This window comes from Danio rerio, chromosome 15 (genome assembly GCF_049306965.1).
Source record: "Danio rerio strain Tuebingen ecotype United States chromosome 15, GRCz12tu, whole genome shotgun sequence".
Classification (NCBI taxonomy): domain Eukaryota; kingdom Metazoa; phylum Chordata; class Actinopteri; order Cypriniformes; family Danionidae; genus Danio; species Danio rerio.
In genome coordinates this window covers 8,583,535-8,610,649 of record NC_133190.1, presented here as the reverse complement: position 1 = coordinate 8,610,649, position 27,115 = coordinate 8,583,535, and the positions used below count along the sequence as shown (strand labels likewise).

At 35.5% G+C, this 27,115-nt stretch overlaps 1 protein-coding gene across 3 annotated transcripts in view; it reads left to right on the top strand.

Moving 5' to 3' along the window:
* gbe1b (glucan (1,4-alpha-), branching enzyme 1b) overlaps positions 1 to 27,115 on the top strand; it is a 252,713-nt gene that overhangs the window by 118,593 nt on the left and 107,005 nt on the right. For all 3 annotated transcript variants that reach the window (XR_012390607.1, XR_012390608.1, XM_068213679.2), the window contains exons 10-11: positions 2,692 to 2,790; positions 24,380 to 24,490. Coding sequence is in view for 1 of the 3 variants with exons in the window: in XM_068213679.2 (XP_068069780.1) it covers positions 2,692 to 2,790; positions 24,380 to 24,490 (210 nt within the window). In the remaining 2 variants the exon portion in view is untranslated. The remainder of the gene's footprint in view (positions 1 to 2,691; positions 2,791 to 24,379; positions 24,491 to 27,115) is intronic.

Sequence of the window (27,115 nt, the reverse complement as noted above, 5' to 3'; positions counted from 1 at the left end):
TGACTTGTATTTGTACACATTTCAAAAACATTGAAACAGTAAAGCATTTAAATACTTAAAAGACGTTTCGGGACTGAAGTCACCAAGTGATTAAGTGTTTCAGGGGTAGTTTTGACCCATTCTTCCTGCAAACAAGTCTTAAAGTGGGCAACAGTACAGGGTTTTGTTGACGCATTTTGTGGCACACATTCTTTATTGGAGACAGGTTGGGACTGCAGGCAGGCCTGTGAAATACCTGTATCCTGTCTTGTTGAAATATGCACGTTGAATGGTAAAGGTAAAAAGAAGGGGCATATTGTGCTCCAAAAATGTACGTTTCTGCATTAATGGTGCCATCACTGAAGTACAAGTTACCTTTGCCAAGGGCACTGACACAACCCCATAGCTTGACAGACCCTGACTTTTGGACTTGTTGCTGGTAACAGTGGATTATCCTTTTCTTCTTTAGTCCAGAGCACACGGCGTGCATTTCTCACAGAAAATATAGATAAAACTAAATTAAAAAACCTGAAATACTGATTTGTCTGACCACAGTACACATTTCCATTGTGTGATGGTCCATCCCAGCTGCCTTGCCTCTGTGCCCAAAGAAGTCGACAGTGCTTCTGGACACTGTCAACATAGGGCTTCTTTTTGGCTCAGTACAATTTTTACTGGCATTTGTAAATGTAACTGCATTGTAGTACTTGACAAAGGTTTGCCAAAGTATTCCTGAGCTCATGTGGTGATATCGCTTATATATGAATTGCGATTCTTGATGCAGTGCCATATGAGGGATCTGAGATCACAGTTGTTCTGTTCAAACCTAGTTCACACTACATGATTTAAAACGTTGGCAGATCGCTGTGCGTTCACAGTACATGACTTGATTTTGTGTCTTTTTATCAATGTGGTGTTCACACTATGTAATAATCCACAAAAGGGGGGTCACACGCTACATTATCTGACAACAACTAGTTCACCAACAACTCAGTCAAGCTACCAAACCACAGCCAATGAAATTTTGGGGGAATCGTTGTCAGAAAAAGCTGAACTATTGGCTGCTTGTGTGCTGATTACATCACTGACAGCATTTCGAGCATTCAAGGGAGCATTTAAAAACATCGCCAGCAAGATGATGCTTCATTGGATCAATCGTCCATCTGTAAGGTTCAAGTCGAGGGATGTGGCTTTAACACTAGAACTACAGAGGCAGTCAGAGTTTTTAGTTTTTGTAATTTCATAAATCTGAAATAAAACTAACATGTCTATAATACCCAGACTTTTCTACATATCTGTGTATTTCTTTCTAACATTGTTTTTTTTTTTTTTTTTTTTTTTTAATTACAAAACGATAGAGAATGGAGCATTTCTACCTTTAATTACCATATTGGTCAAAATGACTTCATGCATGTCTGCTACGTTTTGCTTTGACTAAATATGTATGCAGTTTTGACTCAACTTCCTGCTAACATAAACAGAACTTTCTGATAGCAAAAAGCACACTCACTTCAGAGATATATTTCAAAACAGCATACTCTGTGCCACAAAATAGCTCCTGTTTGAAAGTGAAAATGAAAGCTAGGCCCAGACCGTTGCGTGTTCTAGTATCTTAACTACATATTTATAGGCTGTATTACAAAAAAAAGATCAGATTTTTTAGGCTAATAGTGTCCTAAAATATGATGACAGTCATTCAAAGCATAATTTTAACATCACAGGAGAAGTTTTAATGGTAAATATGATGTAACAATATGACATCTTAAATGAGAACAGTCAAAATGACCAGTAAAGTAATTTTAATGGTTACAGAATTCGAGCTCCTCTGTTAATATAGCCTCCTCTCGTCTACTGTATGTGTTAACGGAGAATGAAGCGAGTGCATCGATGTCCATTCTGGCCAATCACAGACCTTTCTGTTGAGCTCCTGAACACAAGGTCATTCAGCTCATTCTGATATGCTCTCTCATTGGCTGCAGCTCGTCACTACATGTGATTGCACATGGGGCCGAGTCGGCTGACTGCTCGGGAATATTCACCATGCTAGATATTGGATTTCTGTCTGCGAGGTGTCCGGCGATGTTTCAGCAAGCCTCTTTGATGCATTGTTCAGAGCACCCCTCCCCCCATCATAGCCATGTTCGTTAACTTTCATATCAAACTTAAAATCCTGTAGTGTGAAGTAGGCTTCAGGCTTGCAACTTTGTCCTTTGCGCACTGAAATTCCTCCAGAATCTTTTAATTATGTTATGCACTGTTGAAGGTGAAATATCTTCTTCCCTTTGTCTTCCTATCTTACTTTGAGGAACATTGTTTTTTTAACATTTCAATAAATCGTCTTATGTATTTGTGTGCAAACTTTTTTGATTGTTCTACTGCAATGAGAGTATAGTTCCTATACATATCAGCCTAAAAAACAGCAACTTTTAATTTTCTTTCAGTTTTTGTGCCGAATGTAACTGAAGACTGAAGCTTTAACCAGAAAAATTATTTTAAATCTTTCCAATATTTTAGTGAGATGCTAATGGTCTAACCTGATTCAATGACTTATGCTAAGCTAAGCTAAAAGTGCTCCCGCCAAACACAGAGATTGGCTGAATGGTTTCAAAATGGTGGAACTGAACTGTTTAACTGTTAGGTGACTTATAAAATGAGCGTATTTCCTATATAATTGGAGCTTTCCTTAAATAATTATATTCTTTCTTTTTTAAGGATGTGTCCGGGATGCCTACACTTTGCTGTCCAGTCCAACAAGGAGGTCTGGGTTTTGACTACCGCCTGGCCATGGCCATTCCAGACAAATGGATTCAAGTGAGTCTCTAGAAATTCACTGTAACATAAAGTAAGAAATGGCATAAAAGAGAATGATCAGTCAGCTCACTTACACTCAAACTACTGTTCAATAAGTGTAACTGACAACTCACTTGTCTTTGCTCACTTTTCAACAAATTCGCCTTATCATACATATAAGTGTCTCATTCATTGTGCACGTTTCCAAGCAAAATGTGTTAATATGTTTTTTAGAAGGAATTTGATATGTAGATGCAGTATCTACAAGCTGACTAGCAACTGGTGGATCAGATAAATAGGGCGATTTTCAGTTTTTCTAGGCAGATTTATATTAATAATGTCGTGCTCCTGGAAACTAGGATGTGTTCTATTGTTTCGGTCGCTTTTCTTCTTGTATTTTTTTGGTGAGTGTGCATAATTAAAAGTATAATTATGGGCAATTCTTCAATCATTTTTCTTAATTAGGGTTTCTTCTGTGAGTTGATCTAAAGCATTCCTTTGTTCTGCGCTGTTTCTGTGGTTATGCATATTAATGAAGGTCTCCTCATTATGGATATATATTTATACGTGGAGATTTTGGGATTCTTTTCTTTTCTTGGCAGAAGCACATTTATCAGACTGATCGGATCAGAGAGAGACGCTGTTTAAAACTATTGTTTATTGTAGCCGTTTATTGTATCAGTTTGCCACTTTGACCCCTCAGTGGGGGAGATTTCCTGATGGTATTTCACGATTAATTTATCATTCTGTGATATCTAAAATAATCAGAAAGAAATCTACTTTATTGCCTTTTACTCTGGAAACCTCTGGTGGTTTTCTGTGTTTAAGTGCTATAATTGGGTCCCCGGAGTATCTGCCAGCCTAGAAAACATAAAAAAGGACAATCGAGTAGTTTTGATTTGTAAAACCTTTTTTTGCAAGCATATGGAAAAACAAGATCTTCAGATTTTGCTTCCTATGTGACATTAACCATGCTTACATCCAGGGCTTTACATTAACACCTGCCAACCGCCAAATGTGGGTAGATTTTAGCTATGGCATGTTAGACAGACACCACTAAAAGCCACTTTGGCTGGTTGAAATTTCAAAGTTTTTCTACTTACAAATTCCACCATGTGAATAGCAAATGCGCCATGGCACAGCACAACTGACTCTTAAAAGGAATGGGAGATGAGACTCTGGTTGGTTTAACGCACGTTATGCTCAAAACACACTCATAGCTCATTAAGAGAATAAGCACAACTCTGCAAGACCTTTTTTTTTTTCGTCCTTAAAATAGCAAAAGTGTATTTGAACATGCCCTTAAAGCTTTTGCGTCATGCGCTTTAGACCTTGCACCTAGATCGTTAAAATAGAGTCCCTAGTGTCAAAACTAGTTCTGTCACAAATTATTAATCTCCATTAACCAGATCTGAGATTACATTTAGGATTTAAGATGCATATATGGCATGTTTAGATTTATTAAGCGTTTTTATTTTTTTATTATTTTCTTTAATTTATGTTTGTTTAAGATTATACTGATTTATAGATAACAGTTTACCTTAAGCAAAAAAAAATAAAAAAATCAATTCATTGAAATTATTGAAGATTTTGTACTATTTGTGATTTGGGGCCATTTGTACGTTCAACGTTCAAGACTTTTGATCTCATGTGTTTCTTTCATATTTATGCTGCTTGATTCTGCATACAATATTCATTCATTCATTTATTTATTCATTTTTCTTTGGCCTAGTCCCTTTATTCATTATGGGAAGCAACAGTGGAATTAACCACCAACTTATCCAGCATACGTTTTACAAAGTGGATGCCCTACCGGCTGCAACCCAGTACTGAGAAACACCCATACACACTCATATTAACACCTATACACAACAGCCAATTTAGTTTATTCAATTAACCAATATAGGGAACCCTCGCCAACACGGGAAGAACATGCAAACTCCACACAGAAATTCCAACTCACCCAGCCGGGACTTAAACCAGTAACCTTCTTGCTGTGAGATGACAAGTGCTAAGCACTGAGCCACCGTGCCACCCGTTTCAGTTAAATTTGTTTTAAGCATAAACACTGGGCTTTAGTACTGAAATAAGCTTATGTTTCACCACATTTTGTTATTCTTCCAATTTGATTTACCTGCAGTGACTGATGAATCTTAAATCTAGCACATAGAGGTACAGAAAAGACAATGAAATAAGCCTGATATACAGTTGAAGTCAGATTAATTACCCCCTTTTGATATTTTTTTTTCTTTTTTTAAATATTTCCCGAATGATGTTTAACAGAGCAAGGAAATTTTCACAGTATGTCTGATAATATTTTTTCTTCTTGAGAAAGTCTTATTTGTTTCATTTCGGCTAGAATAAAAGCAGATTGACATTAAAAAAAAAAAAAAAAAAACATTTTAAGGTCAAAATTATTAGCCCCTTTTAACTATATATTTTTCTCGATAGTCTACAGAACAAACCATCATTATACGATAACTTGCCTAATTACCTAACCTGCCTAGTTAACCTAATTAAGCCTTTAAATGTCACTTTAAACTATATAGAAGTGTCTTGAAAAATATCTAGTAAAATATTATTTACTGTCATCATGTCAAAGATTAAAAAAAAAATTAGTTATTACAGATGAGTTATTAAAACTATTCTGTTTAGAAATGTGTTGAAAAATTGGGGAAAATAATCAGGGGCGCTGATAATTTAGGGAGACTAATAATTCTCACTTTAACTGTATGCAATACACACAAAGTTTTGTTTTCTCCATTGACACATTCAGCTCTTACACAAGTGTTTTCCTCTTGTATTTTGTTACTTTCCTGTCTGCTTTGACAGTCTTGTACAGTAGAGACTCTGTGCATGCCCTGTATATGCTGCAGGGGTGACTCTTGCCTCTCTATGGAGGATCGGCATGCATTACTAAACAAGGCTACCCAGAATACAAGGCTTTTTTTTCTAAGTGCATCGGGCTGTGTGCTTGAGTTTGCCCCAGATGACCTGAGCGGCTCCGCTTCAACAGCCCGATTCACTGCTGCTCCCTCCACACTCACTGACTCTGGATCAGTGTTTAGAATGGCATAAAAGCTGCTTCTTTGTGCGTTTATATGATTTTTTTATAAAGTGTTGCCTAGCTTGCAGTATTTAATACACTAAAGAAGACATTCTTCGCACTAAATCTTATATTAGTAGCATAATAAGAATATGCTTTTTATTTTATAATTATGAAAAAAGTGTTACCTTTTTAACCTTTTATAAGCTATTGTTTTACAGGTATTACACACACCATGTACAATTTAAGTTAGCATAATAGGCCCATTTTAAGACATTAGCAGATTGTTAAAACATAGCGTTTTAACATTTTTAAAACATGTTTTCTAAAACATGATAGCAATCTTTTAAGAAACTAAAAACGTAGTGTTAAAAAATGCTATAAACCTTCGAGCAACCTGTTGAGTATAAATGGTCTGTAACATGCTAGCAATGTGTTAAAACATACTAAAACATGCTTAACAATATTCCAACACGTTAAAGCGCATTGTGATGTCAAATGTCTTGTAAAACGTTAGCAATGTTAAATTCTAAAGACATTTTCGCAATATGATAAAACATGTTTAGAACGTATTAGTAACATGCTAAAGCATAATAGCAGTGTTCTAGAACATGTTAGAAATCTGTTAAAACATATTAAGACATGTTATCAGTGTGCTAAAACATGCCAGCAACAGGGTAAAACATGTTTGTAGCTTAGTAAAACCCAATGACATATTAACAGTATTAAAGTATGTTTGGAACCTACTAGTAATATGCTAAAATATAATAGCAGTGTTATAAAATGTTGGAAATGTTGCTTAAACATTCTAACAATATGCTATTAGCATGTTTAAGTCAATGTTCAATGTGGTAAAAACATCTGCAAAATCCAAATTTGATTTGTTTTCTAAAACATGCTGTCAATCTTACAAATGCTAAAAACATTTTAGCAATATGTTATAATTTGCCAAAATAGAGTAATAAAATATGCGAGGAATGTGTTAAAACATATTAAAACATGTTATTAGTGTGCCAGAAATTAGTGTGCTAAAACATGTTATAGTGTGCTAGAAACATGTAGAACATGTTTGCAACTTGTTAGCCTATTAAGATGTTAGCATTATTAAAGTATATTAAGAACTTGATCGCAGCATGATATGATATGTTCTAGCATGTTCTGAAACTTGCTAGAAATCTGTTAAAGCCTACTAAAACGTGCTAGCAAACATGCTGCCAGTGTTACAAATACTAAAAAACATTTTGTCAATTTTACAATGTGCTAAAATAGGATACTAAAACAAACTAGAAATGTGTTAAAACATAATAAAACATGTTATCAGTGTTCTAAAAACATGCTAGTAGCAGGGTAAAACATGTTTGCAATTTAATGATAACATGTTAGCAGTGTTAAAGTATGTTGAGCACTTACTAGCAACACGCTAAAATAAGTTAGCAGTTTTCTGATACATGCTTGAAATGTCTTTTAAACATACTATGATCGGCCGGAATGTGTAAAAAAAAGTTGTTATCATATGGACAAGTTTAAATGGAGGATTTGTTCCAAAAGAGCCGACCCTGCAACTATAATAGTTATGACAATAAGACAATAATAGACAATCGTTATTTTCTAAATGTACATTTTGTTTTAAAGATCAGTTGTTAAATAAAAAAAAATCATGTATGCAGTTATATTTTGCTCGTTTTGACATTTAAAATTTGTGGCTAAGAAATAATAACTTATTTATTTTTGGTGTGGCCAAATCAGAGATAAATTTGGTTAAAAACATTATTTTGAGCCCTGAAAAGTCATGTGAAATGAAAACTAATTGCAATGTGACACAGCCATTTTTTGCTCATGCACATTGAGCAGCTCAGACACAACACACACAAGAAGTGAAATGAATAAGGGGCCTGTGAAAAACACAATATATAAATCAAATAATTTTGCCACACCAAAGTCAAATTTACGCATATAAAATATATTTTCCTAACAACAAAAGTGCGGCTAGTGAAAATGGCGAGTGGCTAGTAATGTTGAAAATCTACTACCCACAGTGGCTGGTGATCAGAAAAGTTAATGTCAAGCCCTGAGCAATACGTATTGCAAAATTGAAATATGATTTGTGTTCTAAAACATGTTGTCAATGTTACAAAATCTAAAAAAGTGCTAAAATTGGACACATGCTAGAAATGTGTTAAAAACATACTATCAAACATGCTAGCCACAGGGTTACATTTTTACAAATTGTTTAAACCTTATAAAATGTTAGCAATACGAAAGTATGCTTAGAACTTACTAGCAGCATGCTAAATATAATAGAAATGTTCTAAACCATGCTAGGAATGTGTTAAAGCATACTAAAACTTGCTATCAATATGCTATCATCGTGATAAATATGTTAACAATATTCTAACATGTCAATATGTAACTTAAAACATATTGCAAAGTCAAAATCTTTGCAAAGTCAAAGATTTGTGTTCTGGCAATGTTACAAATGCTAAAAACATTTTAGCAATATGTTAAAGTATGCCAAAATAAGTTACTAAAACATGCTAGAAATTTGTTAAAACATACTAAAGTATGTGAAAAGCTAAAACATGCTAGCAACAGGGTAAAACATCTTTGCAACTTGATAACTCTGGATAAATGTGCACTATTAAAGTATGCTGAAAATGAAATTGCAAGGCCTTCACACATCTGTATGCTGCTTGAAATGTGGTTTCACATGACTTTACTATGATTACAGTTTACTGTTTGTTATTTTTCCATATTTTTATGAATCTGAAATCTTAGGTAAAGACATTTGTGAAATTTGTGTCCACTTCACTGACTCTGGATCGACGTTTAGAAAGGCATAAAGGCTGCTTTTTTAAACCTTTGCTTTTTTCATACGATGTTGCCCAGCATGCAGTATTTATTTGGGGCTTTTCATTCAACACCAGTATCGATTTGGTTGTGTTAGAGAAGCGATAAGAGGCCCTCCAATGAGTTTCTGTGTGAACATGGAAAAAGTGCATGGAAATGTGAAGCGCAGAAGACTGTGGGATTCACATGCATGTACATGAGCCAATGCATTTTTGACAAGGTGGTTTCAGTGGTCTCATGCTCTGAGATCTTTCAAAATCAGAAATGCCTTTTTTGATGCACAGAATAAGGAGAAATATATGTCTTTTATGTTTGTATGAAAATATGGTAATTATTGATCATTACATCTTTAAGATATTTATTATTATTATTATTATTATTATTATTATTATTATTATTATTATTATTATTATTATTATTATTATTATTATTATTATTGCTATTATTATTATTGCAGTGAAACAAACTTAAATGTATTCAAAAAGTCATTGTTTTATTTGGCCTGATGCTCCTTGCTAATGTTGTTGCTTCTGGTCTCTGGACTTTGCTTTGCTCATTATGGCTTTGAACTAATTGGCCCCTTAACTGCTGCTTGCAGCTATATTTATAGATGCTTTTCACATTTACAGGTTTTTCAGCAGTGAAAGTCTTCATAGTTGGGAGCGCAGTGAATGGCAGAATACAACACATTTTTTTTTTTTTTTTTTTACAATCTTATTTGCTCAAAAAATAAAAGAAAAACTCCACAATGATATTATAAAGAATTTCAGAAAAAGACAAAAAATAATGTGTGAGACTATTGACGACAGCCAGAGGAGAGAATAACATTAAATTTACTGTCCTGACCCATAGACGCTGCATTAATAATGCCTTACACAAGCGGTAATTTATTTTTTGTAATTTAAAGCAGAGATGATATAATTCATGAGTGCATATAAATGTTCATATTTTTTTTAATCATATATTTTTTTTTATTGTGTCATAAATAGATAACAATATTTAATATGTATTGTTATTATTTATATTATAACTACAATGCATATAAAAAAGTGAGATACTTAATGTTTCCTCAATATACAATTATCACATATTTTAAAACACTAATGTATAAAAATTCATAATAATTTAATTTATAATTGCATAAAATATATAATAGAAATGGGCGAGGCAGTGGCGCAGTAGGTAGTGTTGACGCCTTACAGCAAGAATGTCGCTGGGTTGCTGGTTTGAACCTCGGCTCAGTTGGCGTTTCTGTGTGGAGTTTGCATGTTCTCCCTGCCTTCGCGCGGGTTTCCTCCGGGTGCTCCGGTTTCCCCCACAGTCCAAGGACATGTGGTATAGGTGAATTGGGTAGGCTAAATTGTCCATAGTGTATGTGTGTGTGTGTGGATGTTTCCCAGAGATGGGTTGCGGCTGGAAGGGCATCCACTGCGTAAAAACTTGCTCGATAAGTTGGCGGTTCATTCCACTGTGGCGACCCCGGATTAATAAAGGCACTAAGCCGACAAGAAAATAAATGATATAATAGAAATAGTATGTAACTAAATGCATGTTTGTGCGTGTGAGAGAGAAAGAGAGAAGCAGGGAGTTTGCTTCATTTGCAGAAAACATAACTTTTTATGTTTTCATAATTCATTGTTATTGTGCATTGAAGTACATTTTTTTTTTCGAAATTGTGTAAACAGTTTAATGTGTTTTATTAATTGTCTTAAATCATATTTATTTTTACATGAAAGAGTTCCTTTGCAAAACTAAATATTTATAAAAATAGCAAAACAAGTTATGTAGAAATGGTCCAGAGTGTATTTTAAAGGCTTGGTTGTGTTTATAAGATGCAAAGCAATGTGTGCTCTTGCTTCATTTGCAAAAAAAAATCATATTATTTTTTTCATATATCCTACTTTGATTATTTACAGCAAATCAGCTAACATGAAAATGACTGTCATATTCTCTAGTTTCTCCAAAAGGCACACCCTCGAGTGGCTCTGATGGGTTAGCTCTAATAATGTGCTGTGATTCACAGATTGGCTCCACGTCACCAGGAAAAGCATCACGCCTTATCTAGCATGTGCTGTGCCTTTGTTGTGTACAAAACTGTCAGTCAGTGTAACTGATCAAACAATCAGTTTGAGCCCGATCGGATAGAAAATGAAGGGGACATAGCTGAACCTCACACCTGCTCCCTAAAATAAAATCTGACAAGTGTCTTTTATATATATTCGGAATAAGCGTATGTAAGTAATATAAAACGTTCATATATCTTTTGCAAGTTCGTTATTTTAAATGAAGAATCCAGGGGCGTCGGCGCAATAGCCTAGTGGATAGCGCACTGACATATGGTGCAATAGCACGTCAGGGCGTCGTGAGTTCGAATCCTGACTCGACGACATTTCCCTACCCTACCCCCTGTCTCTCGCTCCTACTTCACTTCCTGTCTAAAAAAATCTGTCCTATCTAATAATTAAGGCCAAAAATAAAAATCTTTAAAAAAGAATGCAGGGACACTGAGCACTAGTGAAGAGTGTGGGTGTTTACAGGGGTTTGACAGATAAATTTATGTATATATATATTAATAAAATACTTATGATATACTGTTGTTAGTTTACCTTCAAGCTCTGCTTAAGATGCTTGACACGTGTGACGCATAAAGTTTTCATTGAAGTTCTCCACAATACTTATCCATCTATAGAATTTGTAATGTAGTGAACAGCACATATTTGAATGTATCAATAATGTCGTTCGGGAAATTTTAAGGCTAATATAGGCCGCGTTACAGGTTGTTATTGTTCAAAAATGAACCAATGTGATATGAAAACCAACTTCACCTCAGTAAGGCAGACTTTTTACTTAAGTTTTGTTGATTTGAGTGGCTGAACAACACTTTTGTGCATATAACCCATTCATAATACATTATCTACATAAGCTTTGTGTAACCTTAATGTTATGTCTTAAAACATAAGATTACCTGTCTAAAAGAAACACTTAAGCCATGGTGTCATCCTTCATCCAGCATGCAAAAGTAACTCAAATAATGATTCAGGATTTTAATGTTTTGATTCAGCATTTGTTTTTACTGCTGTCACTCTCTCGTGTGCAACCACAAATGGCAGATCTGTTTGCGTGAAGGTGTGCAGATGTACAAATCTGCATTTGTTGACCAATAGTTTGAGCTACTTATCAGAATGAAAAGAAATATCAGCCTTACAATTTTAATTAGATGAGCATTTTTTAGTCTTATGCATTACCCAGAATATAAAAATACATATAAATACATTTAGATCTTTTACTTTAAGCAGTACTATTGAAATGTGAAGAGACTTTTAACCAGCACAACAAAATAAAGTTTCTTAAGACAATCACCTACTGCACCTTTAACTTTCATCAATATGTGTTTTCAATTGTATGCTTTATTATTATGTTTTGTTGGTTTTGTTGTGCAGTATGACCTGGTCTGCCTTTTTTACAAGTTTTTTGAGCTCACCTTGAAAGAGCTCGAGCTAAGGTAGTTTATTTTGAAGTGAACATCAGAATCTCACACACACACACACACACACACACACACACACACACACACACGCACACACGCACACACAAAACCAGCCCCACTTTACTGTCACCCAACCAGTCTGATTAATCCCACCTCTGAGCCTCAGCATCAACCTCACCACATCCTCCAGCCTCCGAAAAAATTAAGATGTCCTAATAGGAGAAGCAGATCAGGCCGGCAGCACAAGTTTGCCTGATTGTATCTGATTACCACTCCAAAACACTGTCGCTTCCAATGGATCGCATAACAAAGGCCCTCTCATTTAGCCAGTGCCCTTCTGTCCGAGTCCAACAAATTGAAATGTAATGGAAACAATTAGAGCCGCTGAAGAACGTCTCACAAGGACAAGACCAGCTGGAGAACCAAGCATTGGCTCTGTTTCACAGCAAAACATACAAATTAACCTGCCAGTGAGCTCAAGTCACCTCTGTCAGAGCTGCCCTCAATCTCAAACTGTCATAATGAGCCAGTAAATAGAGCGCCCAATATTACACTTCTTCATTATTGATCAATATTTACTCCCCCTTGTGTCATTCCAGAGTATTATTTTTTCCTTCTTCCATGAAAATGTGAGTAATCAGGAATACTTGTGTTTAGCTACATAAGCAGTACCTTATTAGCAGGGATGCACTGATACCGATACCATTATCGGGTCGATACTTGGTCAAAATACTCATATAGTACATGAAATGCGACGCACCGATATCACTCAACAGTATTTCACTACATGGATGTGATTTGTTGTCATACCTGACTTAAATCTCTTAATGTATTAATTAATGTGCTATATAATAATACCTTAGTCCTTATAAGCAATCCATCTATAAAATATTTTATTAACGAATCTGTAGGCTACTAAAGATGTTAAACATCATGCAGTTTTTGGATTACTTGAATTGACGGATTAATGGCAGGACTAGCAAATATAAGGAAGAACAATGCATGGCTGAGGTTTTATGTGTGCCCAATATGCAATGTCCTGAGAGTGACTTCATTAGGTAATGCATACTGCAAGCAAGCAAGTTCTGCAAAACATGATTTGATAAAAGAGCCCCACGTCATCTACAATTATGGTAAAATGCAATGATAGCTTCTAGGTTTGGTTCAGTATAACAGCCACCACTGTCATTTTGATTATTTATAGTAATAATACAATGACTGGATTTCTGTTAAAGACAATACAACATACCACTTTATTAGGTACACCTTACCAGTACCGATCTGGACCCCTTGTGCCATAAAAACTGCCCTAATCCTTTGTGGCATAGATTCAACATCAAATATTCCTCAGAGATGTTGGTCCATATTGACATGATACTGCAGTTGGTGTAGATTTGTCGACTGCACATCCATGATGTGAATCTCCCATTCCACCACATCCCAAAGGTGATCTATTGGATTGAGATCTGGTGACTGTGGAGGCCATTTGAGTACAGTGAACTCATTTTCATGTTTAAGAAACCAGTCCGACATGATTCACGCTTTGACATGGCATGTTATCCTGCTGGAATTAGCCATCAGAAGATGGGTACACTGATGGGTACACATTTGGTACTAATTGGCCCACAGTGTGCCAAAAAAATATCCCCCACACCATTACACTACAACCACTAGCCTAAACCATTGATATAAGGCAAGATGGATCCATGCTTTCATGTTGTTGATGCCAAATTCTGACCCAACTATCCGAATGCTGCAGCAGAAATCAGAACTCATCACACCGGCAACTTTTATTGTCCAATTTTGTTGAGCCTGTGTGAATTTTAGCCTCAGACCATGTCTACATGCCTAATTTCATTGATTTGCTTTCTTGTGATTGGCTGATTTGCATTAATGAGCAGTTGGACAGTTGTACCTAATAAAGTGGCCGGTGAGTGTAAAACTGAATATGTTCGATATGTTTTTGCAAGAACTAAAACACAGACATGTATTTTGTCATGGGTGTTTGTTAAAAATAATCCACAGTCCTATAGGAGCTTTTTAGGATACAGAAATTTCATTCATAGGAATAGATGGAAAATAACAAGTGAAACATTTATCCGAACGTATCACTTTGTTTCCGCATTGAAAAGTGAGTTTGGAATTGACATGAGAGTGACTAAATGATGTCATTTTTGTTGCGAAGCGTCTCTTTAAATGGATTCTTTGTGGAAGTGAAAGCCGCCTCAGAAGTCCTCCAGATGCCTTTATGCAGATGTGACCCAGATTTGCATCTCTCACTATGCGGTGACTTATATGTTCACACACACAAGCCAGTGGGTTTTTATGCTGCCGTGCAATTGTGCATTACATCAAATAATTTCTTTTCCCCCGCTCTGTGTCAATAAGACGAGGTCATGAGAGAGTCTGAGTCAAAGAGACTGATAGAACAGAGAATCAGACAGAAATTAAACTGTCAGATGATAATTGTGGGGACGCTGTGTGGTGTGTTATGCCGGGAGATAAACAGAGAAGAAGCGTTTTTCCCATTTGGCCCTGTGCACCTCGCAGTCATTAGGGGTTGTGTTTCCCAGCATGCTCCATTTCGAGACTCGTCCTCTCTCATTTGGTTAATGGCACGCCATTGACTCTAAAGCAAACTGTATTTTTAGGGCTCTCTGTTAAATGCATTCGAAGTGTCGAAACTCCCAAAAATAACATCATTAATCATGTCCCCTGACTCAGAAGTCGCATAAAAGAAGAGATTTTTCATCCATCTGAGACATGAAAGTGTTTGTATTTTATTCTGTACACACTGCATTCTGTATGTAACTGTTTATTTTAGAAATGTCCCAAGCCTGATTGTTATCGGCATTCCCATAAGCCCGATTCCTATTTTACATTAGCTGTCATTCCGGTCACGTGCAGCAGGTGGCAGTTTACACTTTTAAGCAGGTTTACCCACCAACATTAAAGGAGAAGAAGATGCTTTAATGTCTGTTTGTGAGCTTTGTGATTTGTTTACATTTTTTATTAATTTATTAACTTATTGTTTATGGTATATTGTAACGTTTTACACACATTTAAGCTTTTGTGTTCAGTCTATTTGATGACCACTTCATTAACGATACATTTATTGTTTACATTTATCTGTCATCAGACTACAATAATTGCCTTGAATGTCATACTGTCATTTTTTTCAACATTTAAAGTGCCTAATAGCAAATTCTAGGACTCGCAATAAACATTTTATATCGATGACAGAAATTATTATATAGTACCGAAATAAATTAATGTAAAAAAATATGTTTTAATAAGTTTACTCAAGAAACTAAGTTTGCTGTTTGAACAAACTGCTTATTTAAAATGAGCTTAAACAGCACAATTCAGAGTTTTGTTTTACAACATCTTGTTTTATATTCAATCCACTTAAAAGAAAAATAATAATAATAATAAACTTCAGTATTAAAGGGTATCTAATATGCAAAATTCCCTTTTGTGTATTGTAAACACATAAATATGTGTTGGTCACCCTACAGTAATAAAAGTCTTCCCACTGCGGTTTTCAATGTCTATAAATCATAAGCAGTCTGTTTTTACTAGCTGATTTGACTGTGCAATGTGTGACATCACACTTTTACAGGCCCTTCCCAAAACAGTTACCTGATTTTTGTCGTAGACTCCACAATGAGAGAGTGTGCACACTGTTTGACATTGCTGCACTGATAAGAACAAAGGCTGTTTTTTTAATACCAAGGACACAAGGTTCGGTCTTGCATCCTTGGAGGTTCAGATTTGCCGAGTTCAACTAGGCAAGTTCAACTAAACACAAGTCAGGTAGTTCTTCAACTTGAATGGCAAGTTAGCTATAACTAGCATTATTCACCTTACCCTAGTTACCCTGCTTTCACTGTAAATTAACTATAAAATGTAAAATGTATATAAATCATGTGCTTTAATATTTTTTTTTTAAATAAATCAACGTAACATAATGTAATATATAGCAAATGCTTGCTTTGTTTCGTTGAAGAAAAAAAAGAAACCAGTTATTAATCACTTGGGAAATAGTCTACATCTGCATGTGTGTAAAATATGTAATTTATTAGATTTAATAAACCACAGTGGCCTTTTCACAAGTATAAAGTGCAGTTACACAATTACATGTAAAGTGCAGTTACACAATTACAACAACACTAATTACATGTGCGAAACAATAAAACTTAATTTTGCTCTCTGCCAAAACAATACTCCTGAGACCAAATAATAGATTCAAAAGACCAAAGACTGGCTCTTGCTCTGTTAAACATTCTATCTATATATATATATATATAGGGCGAGGCAGTGGCGCAGTAGGTAGTGCTGTCGCCTCACAGCAAGAAGGTCGCTGGTTCGAACCTCGGCTCAGTTGGCGTTTCTGTGTGGAGTTTGCATGTTCTCTCTGCTTTCGTGTGGGTTTCCTCTGGGTTTCCCAGAGATGGGTTGCGGCTGGAAGGGCATTCGCTGCATAAAAACTTGCTGGATAAGTTGGCGGTTAATTCCGCTGTGGCGACCCCGGATTAATAAAGGGACTAAGCCGACAAGAAAATGAATGATATATATATATATATATATATATTGTGTTTGTATGTGTGGCTGGGTGTGTGTGTACACACACACACACACACACATATACTGTACTAATATGACTTCTACTACCACTCCAACTGGAGATTAATTTCCCCAGCAGATAATGACATGCACATTTAAATCAGTTAAGCTGTTTGTGAACATTCTTTGTGGAGTCATAATATATGGACAACTGTAAAATCAAATCAGCCATTTTTATGGTAGAAGACTCAAGAGATCTAATGATTGTTTTGATCTATTATCACATTATGCTCCTGCCTACAGTATGTATTATTGTTTCTTTCAAACATAGCTGATCCAGTCTGGGTCTACTTCATTCTTGCCCTGAAACATATAATCGACATAAACAGTTACACAACCCGCCTCAACTGCCTACTTTAAACTTAAGCTGTTTTTGAAGTGTCACATGATGTGATTCAGCGCCGTTTCCATCAGAACAAACCCTGAGCCATAAATGAAGAGCGGCTGAAGATGAAGAGCGATGGCTTTCACTTCTCGTTTCATTGTGGCGACAGTGACGGTTACAACAGCTCAGTCTTTTTGTTTCTCAGCATTGATTGTTTGCCTGTGGGCTAATATAAAGGTTTTCCTGCATGTCAGTCACCTGTCAGGCCCAATCTCTCCCAGCACATGCGCCTGTCACTCTCAGGGGCTTCCCTCGCTGCACTCGTGTGTGTCTGTGTGCGGTAGAGACACAAACAGATCGCCTTGAGTGATGTGAGGAATACAGAAAACTCTTTCCTCCCTCCTAGTTTGCCTCTGGAAAGTTGCTGATGTGCAGGAGTTGAGATGTTGTTGGCAGTAAAACTATAGATAACACTAACAGTGTGTTTTCACAGTTTTTTCCTGTCAAAAGTCATTATTTTCCTTGCAGTTTTATTGTTTAGCATTATTATCCTTGTGAAAAGAATAAAGTACACTTGTACAAAAGTAAAAAAATATATATATATATATATATTTGTCGGAGAAATAATGTACTTTACTCGGAAAAAAAAAGTTTGCTGTTTGCACAAACTGCTTATTTAAAATGAGCTTAAACAGCACAATTCAGAGTTTTGTTTTAGGACGTCTTCAATGTTTTATGTTCCTTCCACTTAAAAAAATAATAACAATCCATGAACTTAATTCCTTTGTTTTCCCAACACAAATTCCTGATTGTGTGGAACCCAGCATTTTTTGCACTGTTTTCAAGTTGTATCACACAAGTAGCAGTGCGACGTGACTGTACAGTATATCAGCACTGGTTAAAGATGTGCATACCAACATTGATGATATAGAGTCGTATTGCACTGCTACAAGTGTGAAATTCTGTTTATTTAACAGTCACAAATATAAACAAGATAATCAAACACAGAGTCTAAAAATCCTTTTATATAAGGAACTACTTACTTCTGCCATTCATTCACATCTGCAGCTGACGTCAGAACAGCAGAAATTATTACTGCTTCACCAACTTCACTTTAAAGCTATAATTGAATGACAAAACACATTTTAAGATTAGGGGCTCTATTTTAATGATCTAGGTGCAGAGTCTAAAGCCCATGGTGCAAAGGCATTAAAGCCATGTCCGAATCCTCTTTTGCTATTTTAAGGGCATAAAAAATATGATCTATGCGCATACCGCATGCTCTAACAGGGTTGTGCTTTTTCTCTTAATGAGTTATGGGTATGTTTTGAGCATAACGGGCATAACCGATCAGAATCTCATCTCCCATTCCCTTTAAGAGTCAGTCGTGTCACATCATGGTGCATTTGCTATTTACTTTGTAAGTGAAAAAACTGAATGCTTCCCTATGGAGAAAATAGTGAAACAGACCATCTGCAGCGTGAGGATAAAGAACGAGCCTCCTCCATTCGGCCTCTTTACTTTCTTTTTACTTTACTTTTACTCTTCTTTACTTTCTAGGATAAGGAAACGGCCTAATTATTTAAAGACACTGCATAGTCTTCATTGTAAATTAATCTTTATTAAAGTTACAAAAAATGTATTGTGGCCGGATGTTTTAAACTCTGAAATATTGAAATGTTCACAAAGTCAAAGGCATTAAAGGAAAAGTTTATTGAAAGTTTAAAATGTACTCACTTGTTTAAATAATTAGGGAGTTTTTAAATGATATTCTTTTTGTGTTCATTTAAAAAAAAAAAAAGAAAACCCATAAATGTTTGAAACAAGTGAAGGGTATAATAAAAATGGTAAGTAATTTAACAATTAAACAATTACTTTGTTAATACTTTATTAATATTATTATTTTAATATTATTATATTGTTCCGCTGCTTTCTTAAACAATTATTTAGAATGAGCTTAACACAATTTTTGAGTGTTTTGGAGAACTTTTTTATGTTAATCCACTTAAATTTGTCAAAGTTAACTTAATTAAATCATGTTTGGACAGTATTAATGTTTTGTGTGGAACCCTGTGTTTTTACAGTGTATAGTGACCACTACTAATATTTGATAACACTTGACTTTTTATTTATTTTTTACATTTCCAAACTATTTGTGGTGATTTCTCTGACTTTGGATTGGTCTTGGGAAAGGAAAACTTCCAAACCTACCTTCTGCAGTTCTCTGCTTGTGATTAATGTTGCTTTTCTGGCCAAGTAAACCAAAGAAAACACGATTGACACACATCCTCTTCCAGGCTGATTCATAATTCTTCCGTTTTGACTGGAATTGCTTCATTTTTGCCCTTATGGTCTACATTGTCATTTTGCTTTCTGATAGGTACTTCCCATTTTGCGAAACTCAACAACCATTTGCTTCAAATTATAGCTCTGTTATTTGGTCTTACTCATTGAGATTAATGAGTGAGTGAGTTTGGCCTTTGTGTTTTCTCATGTTTTACCTCTGTGAAATAATCATGGTTGAACACTTTCCTATTCCCAGTAATCCAGGGATGCCTCAAATGAATCGGTGCAAAATGACATTTTGGTTTTTGCACAAAAGGTAAAAAACGGGCAAAATACAAGCCAAAAAAGGTTTATTGTGCCGGTTGTAGTTATTTCTTAGTGCTTTTTACAATGTAGATTGTTAACACAGCTTTACATAAGGTAAAAGCCATAGTATTTGTAATTATGAAACATAATTTGCATTTAATACAAAGATAATACAGTCATGTTCATGACAGATTTATAACAAGTTTTTGAGTTTTGGTAATGTCAAGTTGTCACGACAGACAAAAACAGTATTTAATACGACAAATTGTTATAAAAAAGAATGCTGTTTTTTTATTGGAAATGTCATAACTAGGGGAATGACTCTTAATGACAGTTGTAATAAGCCCGTGAAATCTCATTCACATTCACGACATTATTTATGATTACACAAGTTTAATGACAGTCTTGTAAGCACTTCTTCAGGTAAAGTGTTACCTTTTAAGAGTCGTGTTTTTGTTGTTTGCTTGTATATGAGTGAAGATTTGCTTTGTTCATTAATATTTGTTATGGATGCATCAACTTTCCCTTTTAGCTTTTTTTATGGCACTAAGAAAAGTGTGATCATGACAGTGCTGTGCAAACACTTTGCAGCTTCTTAAGAAAATAATTCCCAACGAAGTCACAGCTGAGCCGCTTCGTGTCATCATGCAAACATTATGGTGTTTTATGGATGTTTAAACTTTGTTTACATCTGCAGTTTTTTAAACTGTTCCATCCAGAGAGTCATTCCTGGTCTTTCACACCTAATCCATGGCTGAATGAGCCGTTTTGAACAAATCTGACGAATCACCTTTCAGTTTTTGTGTATTTATTTATTTATTTATTTATTTAATTAGAATTTTGGGGGGAAATAAAAAAAAATGCAATTAAATGTGTAAGTTACCATATTTGTAAAGTGCTTCAGAAGTTTAAATAATCCACTTGGAAAGTGCTTGAAAAGTCAAGAAATCTTTGGAAAAGGTGTAACCTTATGCCCTACCCTTATGGTTCAGTAGTTTTTAGCATGAACATTCATTCATTCATTCATTCATTCATTTTATTTTCAGCTTAGTCCCTTTATTAATCTGGGGTCGCCACAGCAGAATGAGCCTCCAACTTATCCAGCACTTGTTCTATGCATCGGATGCCCTTCCAGCCGCAACCCATCTCTGGGAAACATTCATACACACTCATTCACACTCATAAATTACGGACAATTTAGCTTACCCAATTTACCTGTACCGCCAAAGCACCCGAGGAAACCCACGCGAACACAGAGAGAACATGCAATCTTCACACCAAAATGCCAGCTGACCCAGCCAAGGCTCGAACCAGCGACCTTCTTGCTGTGAGGCGACAGCACTACCTACTGTGCCAGTGTCGCCTAGCATGAACATATGTACCAATGTATATACACACTCACACACACACCTTTTTATTGACATGCTTTGTACATGACATCAGAGCACATTGGTGACCATTTCTCCCTCATTAACATAGAACTGTAGTCTTGTTTTTCAGTCTGACACTGTGTTGACACATGAGCATTAGTAGCTCTATCTCATTTAAAAAAAAGAGCACAATTTAATTGGAATTTAAAGCAACAGTCACCAAAATTGCCTAACTCGTATCCAAGCCTAAAAGGAGCAGTTTATAACAGAGAGTTATTATTCATTATTAGTGGGATATTTTAAGCTGAAACATGCACGCTCTAAGGACGCCAGAGACTTTTTTAACATCTTGTAAAAAGGCTTTTAAAAAAGTTGACTATAAACTCAATTTATGTTTAGGGGTGGCATGATGGCTCAGTGGTTAGCACTGTCACCTCAGAGCAAGAAAGTTGCTGGTTCAAGTACCGGCTGGGACAGTTAAAAGTTCTGTGTGGAGTTTGCATGTTCGCCCAGTGTTCACGTGGGTTTCTTCCGTGTGCTCTGGTTTTCCCCACAGTCCAAAAACATGCACTAAAGGAGAATTGAATAAACTAAACTGGCCTGAGTGAGTGAGTGAGTGAGTGAGTGTGTGTATGAGAGAGTGTGTGTGAGAGTGTGTATGGGTGTTTCCCACCATTGGGTTGCAGCTGGAAGAGCATCCACTGCGTAAAAAATATGCTGGAATAGTTGGCTGTTTATTCCGCTGTGGCAGTCTCTGAAATAGAGACTAAACTAATGGAAAAATAAATGAATGAATGAAATTTCTAATTAAATCAGTCACTCTTTGTCTATAATGAGTGACTGCTTAAGAAATTTTGCATTCTTGAAACCCATAAAAAAGGTGTTTTAGCAATCTTTATGAAACAGTAAACTTTATCTGTATATCCATGTTGTATTGTGATTTAAAGTGTGATTCAAGTGCATCTTGAGTACGATTAGATGTTTCTCTCCTTTTTTAAAGCATTTGTTTCAGTGCTCTGAAAGGTAGGTGTCTGAGTCACATCCCGTCTTTGTGAAATAAGCAGAGGTGCATTCGTGACAGTTTTCAGCATGCTGTTGGACACGCTGTCCTTGAGTTCCTCTCTCTTCCCACAACCTAAACGCCTCTGTTCAGTGAAGTCCCCTTGCTGTGCATCCCATCGAGCGCAAGGCTGAAGTTGTGTGACTGAAAGCTGAATGATGAGGGGTGATGTGAACCGTCTTAATGTTGACTCTTAACTAATGACGGGTGACTATTATTTTCGAACTGTGTCACAGACATGATACCGATCCCAGTATAATGACTTGCTCACTTCATTCTGACATTAGCATACGACTTGGCATGTGATGGTACGCTATGCATGCTGAAGCAGCGGGCTGTTGAGTTAATGTAATTATCATATGGTCACCTAATTTTTTAAGATGGACTTTTAATATTCATGTTTTATTTACCCTCATGATTTATCATAACTTAAAGGTTCCCTAAAGTTTCTTGAATGTGCATCTTTAAAGGTCTCATGCAATGAAAGTAAGATTTTTTAGATGTCTAGTATCAATATGGCGGTCGTATGGGTGTCTATAAGCTAGTGTGGTTCAAAACAGTTAGAAAGTTAGGATTTAGAAGAAATAAACATCAAAAGCTTGCAATATGTGACTTTCACCTTAATGTATCTTTTTTTTTTTACATCAACCTTCTGACCAATCAAATGCTTTATAGTATCTGACGTGTCCCACCTCCTTCAAGAAGCTTTTTGTTTGCTTTTTCATTTAATGTGCTTGAGCTCGTCCACTTTCACTGAAAGACCTGTGAATAAAACAAAACCCTTTTTTAAGGAATGGAGCTACTTTATATCCCACACTATCTTCCTGTTTCAGTTAAGATTACAGCAGACATAGAATAAAAATAGCACATTTCAAAGCACTTCATGGGACCTTTAAAGGTTCTTGAAACTCAAAATTAACCAGATATTCCCTACAATTTTTGCTAGAAGAAGTTAACTTGATGTTCAACAGACAAATCTGTTGGAATCTAAGAAAACTTAGTCCAGAGTTTCCTGAACCCATCCAATGATACAAATGAAACTTATTTTGCAAAGCTGCAAACTGTATGTGTATGTATATGTATATATATATATATATATATATATATATATATATATATATATATATATATATATATATATATATATATATATGCACTTAAATATTTTGAAGTTCATACATTGAATATACAGTTGAATATACATTTGAATTTGACAGAGAGGTTTTTTTTTTTCCCATCAAATATATTAACGTAATAGTTTTAATGACTCATTTCTAATAACTGATTTATTTGATCTTTGCCATGATGACAGTACAGAATATTTGACTAGATATTTTTTCAAGACACTTCTATACAGCTTAAAATGACATTTAAAGGCTTAACTAGGTTAGTTAGGTTAACTAGGCAAGTTAGGGTAATTAGGCAAGTTATTGTATTACAATGGTTTGTTCTATTGATGATCGGGAAAAAAAATATTAGCTTAAAGTGGGCAATAATATTGACCTTAAAATGGATTTTAAAAAATGTAAAACTGCTTTTATTCTAGCCGAAATGATACAAAACACTTACTCCAAAAGAAAAAAATATTATCAAACACACTGAAACTTTCCTTGCTCTGTTGAACATTATAAAAAAGAAAAGAAAAAAGTAAAAGGGCTTATAATTCTGACTTTAACTGTATACTGAATTCCCACAAATGACATTTAAGTGCTCCATGGCTAAGGGGAGACATTTCTGATAACTGATGACTTAAATTGAATTCAGTTTTTGTCCTTGTGTCTCTTGTGTCTCTCATTCAACAGAAATGCTTGTTCATGCAACAGAGAAGAAAAACAAGTAGATACTGCAAAAGCATTTTGAATACAGCCGATCTCTGTAGACTCTAGTTAAATTAGCAGCCTTGTTACTTTTAGCTAGTTAGGGAACTTTTCTCCGAAATGTCAAGGGAGGTACTTCATCTTCAGAAAATTGAAATAGGAAAAAAAAAGATCAATACTGCAAAAATAAAATAAACAAGAACATTATCATCCTAATCTCTTTCATAATCTCACTGTAGAGTGCATTAGCACAGTATGATGGATTCATATACTGCTGAAATTGTGCACGGGCTTACAACAAAGGAAATTAAATCTGGCTTTTGACTACTAGACTAATAAAACCTGCAGACCGGTTTAGGTAGTAGTGAGGAAATTGTAAGTAAAAAGTATAGTGAGAGCTATTGCTTTCCATTTATTTTTCCACTCTGTTTCATTCTCAGATCCTCAAGGAATTCAAGGACGAAGACTGGAACATGGGAAACATTGTGTTTACGATGACCAACAGGCGATATGGAGAGAAATGCATTGCTTACGCCGAGAGCCATGACCAGGTACTGCCCTTATGCATCCATTCCTCCTGCCTCGGGTGAAAGAAGGTGCAATCAATGTGTCGTTGGGTATGGAAATTAGTGTCACAACATGGGTTGTAGTTTTCAAGGGATGAGGGTGAAAGGAGAAATTAACACATCCATCCTGTTTATACGCACTCTAACACCATGACTGGACTCAAATGTTTTTGTTGTTGTTATTGTTGTTTTCCTCCTGTCTTCCTTTCTTCTCTTTGTTTTTCCTCTGTGTTCAGTTTCCAAGGTCTGGGAATAACGATTTGTGCTACTCAATATGAGACACTTGAGCGAATCAGAGTTCGTGCTAAAACTAGTAAAACTTTACTTTGACACTTCATCAATAGCCCGACTGTTTAGCATTGCAATAAAGTTTCCATCAAATGGGTGGATGTGTGAGCGCGTAGGAGCTTTTTAAATATTAATGGATGTCAGGACCTTGAACATACACTCTCATTGGCCACTTTATTAGTTACACCTGTTCATTCAATTACATTTCAAACCCTCTTCTGAAGGTCAAACTGAGCATCTGAGCATCTTTGTACATGGCATGGTTGCTGGTGTCAGTATTTCAGAAACTACTGATCTGCTGGGATTTTCACGCACAACCATTTCTAGGGTTTATTTAAAAAGTGATTTTATGATGAGAAACCTACCAGTTGTTAAAGAAACACTCTGAAAATCGACTCTTTTACAAGTCTTCTGAGTTTAACATATGAGTTTAATCAGTTTTTAATCAATTCAGCCAATCTTCCGGTCTGGCGATAGCTCTTTTAGCTTAGCTTAGCATAAGTCATTGAATCAGATTTGACCATTAGCATCTCTTACAAAAAGTAAAAAATATATTTTTGAGAAGATATTAGGCGCAAATTATACATACCTAGTCCCCCTTTCTGGGGACAAATTTTAGGCACTGCACAATATCAATACGTCTGCTGCAGCCATGGTACATCAGCAAAGTTCCTTGATTGTTATGCTGGAATGAAAGAATAGTTTCTAGTCCATGTCAGCCTAGAAAATAGCAACTTTTTATTCTTTGGTCCTAGTTCATGATGTAACTACCGAATATTGCAAGATTATGTAGAAAAATTATTGTTTCCTATAAAAAAAAAACTATTTTCTTTTTTTAAAAGCTAATGGTCTAATGCAATTCCATGATTTATGCTAAGTGCTAAGCTATGCTAAAAGTGCTCATGCCAGACATGTAGATTAGCTGAATAGATTTTTTTTTTAAATTACAAAAAATCATCTGCTTAACTCTAGGTGACTTAAAAAATAAGCCTATTTCCCAAAAAAGTGGAGGGTTCCTTTATGTCCTGCCTGGTTCATCTGATAGAAATACAACCGTAACTCAAATCTTGAAATGGATCAGCTTCACAGTAAATAGAAGAAGGAGAAAAGAAGAGCAAATTAGTGTCACTCCTGTCAGTTACAAACAGCAAACTGAGGCTACAATTCTGTAAAAATAACATAAAAGCATGAATCCATCCTGTCTTGTGTCAGTGATTCAGACCAGTGGAGTAAGGATTTAAGGTACATTTTTTGTGACACTTTGGACTTCTATAATGCTATTTGATTATTGTTTTTAACATCACAGAGCTTACTTGTAATCTAGTCCTGTAATGGCTACTTCCAGCACTAGAAAACAACATGTGGCAATGCTCAAACCATCTCAAACTTGTTTCCTCAATATGACAGATTTGTGTCATAAATTTGCAGCCAACAAATGCAGCAACTATGCAGTGCTATCAAATCAATATCAAGTACATTAGTTGAATCTACAGTATACCTAGAACACAAAGAATTAAGACATACAAGATCAAATTTGGTTCTAGCAAGCAATGTACCTAACAAAGTAACTAGTGAGTATACAGAATATTAAGCTTAAGTGCTTAAAGGGATAGTTCACCCAAAACCTGAAAATTCTGTCATCATTTACTAAACTTTCACTTCTTTCCAACCTGTTTGACTTTCTTCTGTTGAACGCAAAAGATGATATTTTGATGAAGGCTGGAAACCAAAAACCAATTACTTCAATACAGTGTATTTGTTTTTCCTACTATGAAAGTCAATGATTACTGTTTTTTTTTTTTTGCTTTTTTTCACAATATTTTCTTTTGTGTTTGACAGACGAAAGAATATTATGTACAGAGTTGGGTGTAACTCGTTTTACAGAAACACGTTACAGTATTCTAATAAAATTTTTGGGGAACATCGCAATGTAATGCGAAGGCTGTGTCAGGCTTTTTAATTTAATAAATTTGTATTTTTGGAGCCTTGGTGTTGTCGCCTTTGATTAACATTTATTTTAGAGAACGCAAGCTGAAATGGTTGCTGATGAGAGTGGCTGCTTCTTCAAGTGGAAATACAGGCGTTACTTTAAATTCATTGAGTGTAAAAACAAAAATATTGCTGTGGAATGCAGTGCAGCATGTCCAGTCTTTAAAGAACTTTCAGCTGCTTTTAACTTGACCAGAAAGCATTCTACGACAATACTTGTCGCCAAGGAAGACACTGGCGCTCAAAAACACAGCGGTCCAACTCAGCCTAATAAGGCTAAATTGAATTTTTGTGCAGGATCATGTGTGAAAATATCTTCTGAATGTGAGGAGA